The sequence below is a fragment of the Quercus suber genome, unplaced genomic scaffold (assembly GCF_002906115.3).
Source record: "Quercus suber isolate HL8 unplaced genomic scaffold, Cork oak 2.0 scaffold_691, whole genome shotgun sequence".
In the NCBI taxonomy this organism is placed as follows: Eukaryota; Viridiplantae; Streptophyta; class Magnoliopsida; order Fagales; family Fagaceae; genus Quercus; species Quercus suber.
Window position 1 is genome coordinate 301,821 of NW_027070132.1, and position 8,182 is coordinate 310,002.

The 8,182-nt window shown below is 32.1% G+C and overlaps 1 protein-coding gene across 1 annotated transcript; it reads right to left on the reverse strand.

The window, feature by feature from the left end:
* Nucleotides 1-4,859: 4,859 nt before the first annotated feature.
* LOC111995967 (chaperone protein dnaJ 11, chloroplastic) lies at nucleotides 4,860-5,704 on the reverse strand. Its single transcript, XM_024027910.2, has one exon. The coding sequence runs from the start codon at nucleotides 5,651-5,653 to the stop codon at nucleotides 5,090-5,092; it is 564 nt and encodes a 187-aa protein (XP_023883678.1). The 5' UTR covers nucleotides 5,654-5,704; the 3' UTR covers nucleotides 4,860-5,089.
* Between the last annotated feature and the right edge of the window lie 2,478 nt (nucleotides 5,705-8,182).

Consider the following 8,182-nt stretch of genomic DNA (forward strand, 5'->3'; position numbering starts at 1 on the left):
TGTTGCTAATTTCTAAGAGCAACCCTACTGATAAATTATAATGGTTTACAAAACAAAAAATAAAGAAAATTTTATTTAAACCATGTATTTTAGGGAGAATTTCAAATTGAATCCTAGAATTTCATAAGTTACAAACTAGATCTTGAACTTATAAATCCATTCAATTCAAAACCTATGTTATCGCTCTCTCCGCCATTGACAGCGGCATGATTCAGGGTTTAAACTGAAATAGATTTAAATTGAATGGTCATAATCCATATTAAGTGGGGTAGATCAGCTCTATTGTTTAACTGAAATCCGAGCAGATTGCTTTCATACACAAAATTTATAATTAGCATCCTATGCTTTTTTGGGTAAGCATCACATATGAGTTATGACTCAATACACGTTTTGAAAAGTTCCTAATTAGTTGCAAACTAAATCAAAACTTAAGTAACTCGTCTAAGTCAAGAGCCGTGTAGCTCAACTGATTGGCATCTCTTGATTTTTTTCAAGACATTCAAAGTTCAAATCTTTCACCCTATTTTCTAACTATTAATTGTCAAAAAAAAAAAAAAAAAAAAAAAAAAAAAAAAAAAACAAACAACCAGTCAATAAGTGAAATGGCCGTTCTGAGTCAGTGACACCCAGTATATATGTATACCCATTGAATTCTTTGTGATGGTATTGCGACATGTAATTGAATATAGACAAGAGATGCCATCTTCGTCACATCTCACATCATAGGAAGCCAACACGGAACTCCATTTTATCATGTTGAGTCCACAAGTGGCTACCTTCCAATTCATTAGCTGACACCACTAGGCAAATGGATGGGGATGGCAAGAAAGTTTGTGTTAATTCAATCAACAAGGGTATAAAATAAACAACTTTTAGCATACTTTCCTTGTGGCTAATAAATGGATAGACACAATTGAATTTACATAAAGGCTGTGGCAAATTTAAGAAGCTTCGATAGTATAAACGCATGGACATCTTTGAATTTACATGAAGGTTGTACAATTTGACAAAGTCTATTCCTTTCATTATATGAACTTCAATAGTATACATGAATAGACGTTATTGAATTTACATAAAGGTGACTGACAATGAGCCTATGCAAAGTTTTTCCAAGGAGATGAGATGATTTAAAGGAAAGTATATTCCGTGTTTCTTTTTCTTTTTGAGTTCTTCTTCTTTCGGTTACATTTTTTCACACGCTTTCACACATATCCATAATTATAGGCGTGAGAATACACTTTTTAAAAGGTAAAAGATGATGTTCACATTGAAAATATGAAAGGTACGTGTGAAATAAGTTGTGCGAGAAAATCATGATCTTTCTTTTTTTAGGAAAATAATACACTCAATTTTACAATGAAAAATATTTGACTTTTAAAAATTTAGACATGAATCTACTCCCAAAAAAAAAAGGTTGATTTCGGAGAATTTAACTAAAAAAAAGTTCGTTTCAGAGAAAAAAATAGTTTAAAAATAATAATTTCTTGTCCTCTTTTATGGCCAGTAAGAAGTTCAAAATGGTATATTTGTAGTTTAGTGAATTTTTGAACTAAAGAAAATTAGGAGAAAGTCTTTATAGTGTATTTGGATGACTTATTATTATTGGTTTAATTTTATTTTAAATAAACATTATGGGGGGAGAAAATTGGATCACAAGACCAAGGCCTAGGGTCCGTTAGGGCGAAAGGAAGCAGCACTAAGGGACTAGAAGGACAAGGCCCAAGACTAGTTCCACACTACAAGGAGCCATATTCAAAGCTTGTGTATGACAAATGTCCCAATGCTCGGCCTGACGAGACAGGAGTTAGCCGAGTAACAACCACCTCTGCATTAAATAGTCACACATACCAAGTAAAACTAGCATTAAATATTGAATGACCAACCTGAAAAGTGGACTTCACTTATTTGCCCACTTATCTCCTAAAAAAGGGAAGAAAAGACCATTGTTACGACAAATATCACATTCTCCTTGTACAACAGCCCCCCTCCCCCTAGGCGGCGGCGGGCGGAGGGTTCCCTTAAAGGGGATATATAAGATAAAGAGATTGAGTTTGTAAAATAAATGCTCAGTCAAGTAGATTTATGAGAAATAAGTCATCGTTAATTTCTCCATTCATTGTTGCTATTTTCTATTTTATTTCTCCCATTGTGAACATCTCATCATTCAATAAATAAATTATGAAGTTTTATTATTCTCATCCACCCAAAAACATACAAACTATTGATGAGAAATTTATCCTTTTGACATTTCTTTATGAAGAATTGCATGCTAGGCAGTGAAAACTTGTTCCAAAACAATGAAATTGATTAGGAATTGCAACATATCAATAACAAAAGTTTAGAAGAAAGGTGTTAAGACTGCCTTGAAGATTATTGCTGTGGCCAGTGGGAGACTGGTAGTTGGTAGTTAGTCTAGCAGCAACAAGGTAATTGCCTAGTTGGTTGAATTTAATACAAGCTTTTCATTTAATCATTTTTTTAGCCGTAATTTAATACTTTGTGCCTTCTCTAGCATGTGAGCCTCTCCTAAATTTGAGATAGATTCCTTTGAGCAATGTAAAGTATTACATGGACCGTGGGCGCATGTTTTCAGATTTTAATCCAATAAAAGTTCAGCTCCAAAGCACAGACTACAGAAGTACACATAAACCCACCAATGCCTAGTGATTGATGCCTCGTGTTCAGTGTTCTACGTGTTGCTGACAAAAACTCACCGACCACCAACAGAGACCAGAAAAAAGAATTGAAAATAACATTATATGCATTTTAAATATTACATGAATTTTAAACACATATTTTCAATTTTTAAATAATATTACATATATTTTTACATATTTTTTCATCTATACGCATTTCTAAAAAAATTGAAAACATGTGTTTAAACACACGTACCAAGCAGGTCATAAATTACAGAAAGCTAGACATCCTTAAGATCTACAACTGGTTCTACATTCAATGCGTTCATGCATTTGTAATAATGCATTAAGAAATGAAATACTAAGTCAATGGGATGCTTAAAAAGTTAAAAGGTGAAAGAGGAAATCTTTGGATTGAATCCCAAGTAAAGCTTTGTATTGTATTTGGAGATTAAGGGCCCGTTTGGTTAGAGATTTTTAGTATTATTGTTTAAGTGTTGTGAAAATATGTATAAGTTAAAAAGCGTTATAAAAATATGTATTTCAGTATTTAAATACTAAAAATTGTTATTTAAACACCCTCTAAATTTCCCATTTTTCTCATTATATTTCTTTGTTTTTATATTAAATGTTCAATTTTAAACTATAATGTAAGTAACGAAAATTCAAGGAGATTATTCTCTATGCTTTTGAAGCGTTGGTTAATTGAATTCTTAATATTTGTCTTTAAGATATTTTGTGTTCGTTTGAGAACAGTTTATTTAGTTGAAATTAAAAATTTTTTACTAAAAATATTGTAAATAAAAATAAAAATTAGTTAAAATAGTTAAATAATAAAAAAAAGCTGACTAAAATAATCAATACAAAACGTACACTTTGGAAAAAAGTTCTTGCTGTTAAATTCGTTCATTTGTTTTTTTTATTAGGAGGATGTGACCTCTTGAAAACATCATTTGATTTCATTATGAACTGATCCAAATGTACCACACTGTTGTAGGTCACCACCTCAGCAAGTTATAATATATAATGATAAGAATCATTTCAAATTGTCTAACTTCAAATTTAAATTTTGATTGCACCTCTTGTCCTTTTGTTTATTCAAAAAAATCAGTACCTTTTTGTTTGTTTGTCTGAATAAGAAAGTCACTGCCACGAGTGAAAGTGCTGTCTGATTACATAGTAAATTAGTACCAGACCCAAATATTAATTATTTCTCAAAACAACGGCTTGTCGCCTCACCTCCTCCATGGGCAAACCAGCCACTCCCACTGATTATAACAATTTTTGGATGGATCTTGAAGTCCTAATCTTCATCCATTCTAACCTCAAGTTGCTGTAAAAAATTACCCTTAATGTATTTTTAAAGTAAAGATCAAGGACGAAAATTTGGGTTTTATCCTATATGTTTCGCTAATGCTATTGGATATATCGTGATTATCATCATTGGGTTTAAGCGAATCGTCACAGTACAGATAATCATTTTCATATATACTTCTTGCGTTTTATCCACTACTTAATTGATCATGTCAAAGTTATACCAAAAATAGTGATACAAAAGTTGTTGCTAAATTTTCTCTTTCTATGGTCTAAATTAGCCTTTACGTAAACCAAATATTCAAAGCCCATTGCATGATGCACAACGGAGGAATAAAAAAAAATTTTATTTTTTAGTAGTGTTGCACTTTACTAGAGAGATGCAAACTCAACCCGTAGCTTTGTTATGGCTATTGAACCCTGGGTGGCTATAAATTTTGCCACATTCGGTGACTTTAACGACCAACAATATTAAAATAATGTATCAAGGCGTCATGCTTACAAAATAGTAACAAATCAGTTCTAGGTTAAAGTTAGTCATGTAAAAGGTGGAAGGGTTCATTGTGAGCGTCATTCTATCTTGTTATTACACTTATGAGTAACATGCCTCATCTTTTGGCATCTATTATTGCATAGAACTTTACTTTCGTTAAGTTATCTAAATATCTAAGTCATCACTAAAAAAAGTTATTCTTGTTTTATTTCTTATAACAAATGGAGTGGAGGATTTAATTCTCCCCTCTAAGAAAATCAAACAATGTGATTGAGCTACAAAACTACGTATCATTTCTTTTGTTATTCATTATTGGATTGAATCATAATCTTATTAACCCTTAGTTTTTGGATCCTTCAACGTTTTATTCTATTAGCCTAGAGAGAGAGAGAGAGAGAGAGAGAGAGAGAGAGGACTATGCCCAAAAAAAGGGAATTAATAGAAACACAATCTTATATTACATGACACAACATTTCCCAAGGCCCTATCTCTAAAGAAAACCACGTATGCCCATAATCAAAACGGCATCGTTTTACCCTGTTCTCACTTCTCTCTACTCTGTCTTCAACCAATTTTGAGAAAATTGATCACAAAAAAGTGAAGAAGAACAAGATCACATATACATACAGCATTCTACTATAATTAGCTACCAACACTGATCAGTCTCCCAAGTCCTCCTACTATATCCCGAAAAACCCGACATCGCCGCCGCCGCTGCAGCTCCGGCCGATGATGTCATAGTGGAAGCAGAACCATAATAAGACCCTCTTCCATGGCCATAGATTTCTCTATCATAATTGGCGCGCTTGTCAGGGTCAGACAGAGTTGAATACGCTGCATGGATTTTCATGAACTCATTGGCCGATGTTTCTTTCTGATTGATTGACACCACATCAGGGTGACACATTCTTGCTAGCTTTCTATAAGCAGATTTGATCTCGTGGCCACTAGCGCTCATGGGGATCCCAAGTACTTCGTACAAAGATGATGTTGAAGCCATTTGATGTTCAGTTTGAAAGTTGAGGTTGTGTGGTCTCTTTGTCCCTGTTGTGCTGTAAGCAGAAATGGTTTTGTGTGGACGAAATTTATGAGTGGTATATGGTGGTGGTGGTGCTGTGTAAAGATGTTTGGTTTTGATGTTTAGAATGGCTTTTGAGGATGAGAGTTGAAATGGGTATTGGATGAAAGAGCTTGGAGATGAGGCAAACATTGAAGAGGCTGGCTGGGTTGTGAGGTTTGAAGTGTGCCTATAAGGTAAGGTTTATATAGAAAAGAAAATAAGGAAAGGCAAGGCTAGGAGATAATACTTTTTTACATTTTGTTTTTTCCTTAACGGTTGACATGATCTATTATAATAAGAGACTAATATGTTTAGCCAAAAAAAGAAAAAGAAGACTAATATAGAAAATAATAATAATAATAATATATATATATATATATATCCCAAAAACCAATTCACACTTATGCTTCCCTACACATCTCAGTGCTAGAGAATATTGTTCAACCTCAAATACTTTTTTTTTTTTTAAGTGAGCACTGGTGTCATGAGAAGTGGTGGGAAAATGGGTATTCCAAAAAAGTGGAGAAAATAATATTAAAAAACATGAATGTGAAAAGGATATTTAAATGAAATAGAATTTAGAATAGAGAATTGAATGTTTTTTTTAGAATCTAATTTTAATGTTTTGAAAAGTGATAATGTAAAATAGAAAAGATAGGTTATTGTATAAATTTTTTTGCATAAGTCAATATAAAAGCTCTTAATAGTAATATCATTTTTAATTGAGTCTATCATTAATATTATTTTTATAATGTACTAATCATATGAATATAAGTCTCTATTCCAATCTAAGCTCCCATATTATGCTTTACTAGTTGTAAGTTGTAACTTGTCACACTCTTTTTTTTTTTTTTTTTCTTTTCTTATATAAAATAACTAAATTTTAAATAGAAAAAGGACACAAGTCATATGGTGAAATATACAGTAAAACAGCTGAATATGATTTTGGGAAAAATATTATCCACTACTTGAAAAGGAAATATGAGGAAATGGATTACATTGATTTGTGGGGTAAGGTACTAAGGAGTAAGGTCCATGGATGATTTTTTTTTTTTTTTTGAGCAACGGTTGATTTAGTTATGGTGGACATTGATTGTCAAAGGCTTATCCATTGCTTGAGCTGGGAAAAAAACATATCTTATCCATTGGATGCTGTACTATTTTCTGAGTCAGCTAACTGCTAATATGGATAGACATATACCCCTCATTGTGTGATTGTGTCACAGGTCCACTTTTTCATTTTTCCATTCCATAAACACAGGGAGTACTTTCAATAAATATATATATATATATATTCAATATATTACTTTTTAATGTTTAAGATTAAGAAAACGGTCGGTCCATGAATTTTTTCCCAAGTGACGCATCAAAAATTCAACGAGAAATTTGACTGGTCGAGTTGTCTAGTTACTTCCATGGCCATTGGATGAGCCAGGTGAGATTTTCACTCAGAAAGAAAAGGATAAAGCCAAAACATTTCCTTCAATTTGGTTCTTCTTGTGAATTTTATTGGTTCAAATTTTGTTTTCGTCAATCTACTTGGTGGGAATAGATAAGAAGAATATGGATATTTATTGTTTAAGCAAAAAAATTGAATTCAAAAGGCAAAGTTATCTGTTATAGGACAATAATATCAACACATTTAACAACCATAGTTCCGACTATCCCACTTGTACTGTAGGATGAAAGATAGTCTATTTTTTTTTTTAAATAATTAAAATACGTTATTAACTCTGTAATTCGAACTTTTTTCTTTTTATATTTCAAGTTTTTTTGTGTATAAAGAGATGTCAATTCAACTAAAGCCTACAAGACATTTGGCAATTGTTGCTTAACTTGAATTTTCTTCTTCAAAATAATATAATTGTTTTTTTAATCATTAGCCAGACATTGAGGAGGAAACAAGTTATGAAATCACTTTTATTTCTCTCATGTTTTGCAATTTCTTCCAAGAGATGAGTATGATGATCGAATTATGGAATCATTTATCTTGGTGTAGTTGTTTGGCTCCACATTAGAACTACTTGGCTTGGATGCCATGGATATTTTTTTTGGGGGCAAGAAAAGAATGGGCCACATATGAACTTTGTATGCTCCACAAAATAATGTGTGGTTTTATAATATATGATCTTCTATGACATGTCACCAAGTTAGATAAGTCTCATAAATAGAATCATTGGAAGTTTTTCTCAACCAAAAAAAAGAATCATTGGTAGTTAGTGTTGACTCCCTTTTTCTAATTCAAATTTTTTATAAGTGAGTTTTGTAATTCATTTTGATAGCTTACAATAGACAAAGAAAATGATGCTTCGTTGCCATTGTGTCTCCATGAAATAATTATATATATATATATATATATCTGCCTTGGCTGAACCGTGTAGTTAGTGCAGGATATTCAATGTCTCATCATCAGCAGTCTTAGGTTGAAGTCTGTACTGTTGTCAAACTTTGTGCCAACTCTGTGTGCTGAGCTCATGATACTATTTGGATTGAACACCCTCCTCTGTCCTCCACCAGCTATGGAGACATTGTACTTGGATTCTATTCTATTTCAGCAAAGAATGAAAGTTGCTTTCCCTTCAAAAACAATTTTATGAACTTTACTTTATTATTATTATTATTTTGATAAACCTCTTCTCAAAAATAAAATTAAAAAAAAAAAAAAAAAAAAAAAAAAAA